The sequence below is a fragment of the Sphaeroforma arctica genome (genome assembly GCF_001186125.1).
Source record: "Sphaeroforma arctica JP610 unplaced genomic scaffold supercont1.4297, whole genome shotgun sequence".
NCBI classification, from domain to species: Eukaryota; class Ichthyosporea; order Ichthyophonida; genus Sphaeroforma; species Sphaeroforma arctica.
The window spans coordinates 1-2,573 of record NW_014036261.1 but is presented as its reverse complement, the minus strand read 5'-3'; the positions used below and the strand labels follow the sequence as shown (position 1 = coordinate 2,573).

The 2,573-nt window shown below is 40.9% G+C and overlaps 1 protein-coding gene across 1 annotated transcript; it reads left to right on the top strand.

The window, feature by feature from the left end:
• Positions 1-2,015: 2,015 nt before the first annotated feature.
• Positions 2,016-2,240, top strand: SARC_14208 (hypothetical protein; the record flags this gene model as incomplete). Its single annotated transcript, XM_014291659.1, has 1 exon — positions 2,016-2,240. A coding segment is annotated over one exon (225 nt), but the record flags the coding sequence as incomplete, so codon positions are not given.
• Between the last annotated feature and the right edge of the window lie 333 nt (positions 2,241-2,573).

Here is a 2,573-nt window from a genome sequence, read left to right as displayed (position 1 = left end):
CCAAGATACTGACATGCACGCAGGTGCAGACACACAGTATATTCGCACTTGTACTTGCGAACTTACTTTTTGGCAATTATTTATGAACCTGCTCATGAAACCAGCTACTTTTGTTCATTATATTTGTAATCTCTAATCAACAGCCTCTCCTAAGGACATCGTCAGCTTCTATCAGGACCCATCGAATCATCTTCATCTGGAAATCCTATCTCTTAAATACTTCACACCAGATCATCGCATGCACAGCATCAGCCTCGGCTAGTATTTTGTGAATGGTTTGAACAACCTAAGCTTTTCCCACACAACCGCCTCTGCCTATTTCTAACCACTAATCCAATATGCTCAAAATATGCCTTACACGGTGCCTGGGAGCCCCCATCCTATGCACTAAGTTTCCTTGTGCACAACATCAGCCCCTGCCCACTTTATATTCCCAACTCCTAAACTCCCTCGTACACAACATGAGCTTCTGTCGAACCTAAATCCCCAAACCATGAACTTCTCTACGCACAACATCAGCCTCTACAAAGCCCCATTGAGCCATCTAATGTGATGGATGGAAGTGTGCCTGAATTAAGGATACACCGCCCCACTGTAATCGGCTCTCCTGGTAAAACTACTCCGCGTCCGATTTTACCGTTAAAAGTGTACGATCTGGCGGGCTCGAAGTTCAATCTCGACACGGCGGTCGAGGTCGATGTTAACCCTATCAAACCCGTGGCCTTCGAGAACGATGTAAGGAATACATATACGTATACATATGCATATACATATGTCTTCATCTTTGTCAGACCCGTGGCCTGTGGGAATTTTGTAAAGAATACGTACATATATACATATACACATGTCTTTATCTATAACAAACCCGTGGCTTTGGGAACGATGTAAGGAAAACGTTTACATATACATATACATACGTCTTCATCTATATATGTATGTTTTTGCTCTAATTTTCTTCGATGCAGGTCTCATGCTAGAACAACAAATTTCCTACATGTTTTATTAGTAGGACTCTTATACGGATAGGGTTTGTTACTCCCTGTTGCTGTAAACCCTTCACAGGGTCATTTGAAGGTTCATGTTGCGGTCGTACAGTGTAGTTTTGACTGCCTGCGAGTGTTCGGTTCGTTTCCGTACCGTCGTCTTCTCTCATGGTGTCTTCTGCATTCGATATGCGATAAGCTCTGGGTACTATATGTAACATCGTTTGAGTCTTTATCTTCAAGAATAATTTGTCCTCGTCTTCACCATTTTTGCTGTTTTTGTATGCTAGTGAATGCTTCTCTATAGAAGTTTTAGGGTTTAGGGTTTTAAATCGGCTCGTTAGCAAATATGTATTTAAAAGTCGGTATTTTGCGCGTTCCGACACGTGTACTGTTCGAGGTAGCACGCCGGTTGAGCTTCAGCTGCAGCAGAATATGCCGCTGTTGTTGGCTCTCCAGTGTACTCTAAGTATCATTACGATGTACACATAGCAGTCGTATGGTTCTGTAAATACCTGTACTTCATACGTCATAGTTTTTATATGCTTACCATAGTTCTCGGAACCGAAGCACTGAATAACTGACGCTTGTATCGGAGCACTAGCTACGGCTATCCCGCAAAAAAAGCGAATTCGAATTTTTATCAAAAGAAAAAAAGATCATGTCCTCCAAAATTTATTCATTTGCTGTTAGTCTTAGACACCAATACACGAGCACACACCAGACAAGTCACCACTTTTGCGCCGCTACTTTCTGATTTTCGTATTCCTTATCCGATTGGCAGATCTTCAAGGGTCACTGCATCATCAAGTTACGGACAGAACCAATAGACCCCCTGTACTTGTCATACTTCGAGAACAAGAAGCGAACGTTTGAGTTTCAGGTAACTATGGCATACCCGAACACTGGTGTCAGTTTTGGTCTTTTTAGACTGAGTCGTCTGCACACATCGTGTTCCTTTGCTTCGTGTATCGTACTCGTTCGTCGAGATATGTATGTATTACCAACATTCGTCTCTCATTCTAAAAATAGATCCAGGGTAAATTTAAGAAGGCCATGCAGGACGACGAGAGGATCATGTTCGGTGTTGAAACCGCCGAAACCGTTAACATGGGTCTCCTGGGCCGAGGTATTTGTCGGGTGATGCTGGGGGTATGTAATCGGATCATACCTGGCAACCACTGGAGTTTTGGCAGCAGCAAAACTAAGGAGAAACCGCATATCACATTCCCCATCGAGAGTGCCATTGACAGGTGAGTATTCGACTTGGCGGGTGTTGTAGGGTCTTTAGCCGTTTGGTGGACTTCAGTGTTATGTATAGCACGTGAGGTTCTACGCGTCTGTAAGTCTACCAGTAGTTGTATCATATGAGGCAAACAATATACATAGCAAGTATATAATTAGTTGATGTATATATATATATATATATAAATATTATTATTATTATTATTATTATTATTATTATTATTATTATATTATATTATATTATATTATATTATATTATATTATATGCATATATATATATATATATATATATAATGTGTGTGTGTGTGTGTGTGTGTGTGTATGTGTGTCGTAGTATGTATGTAT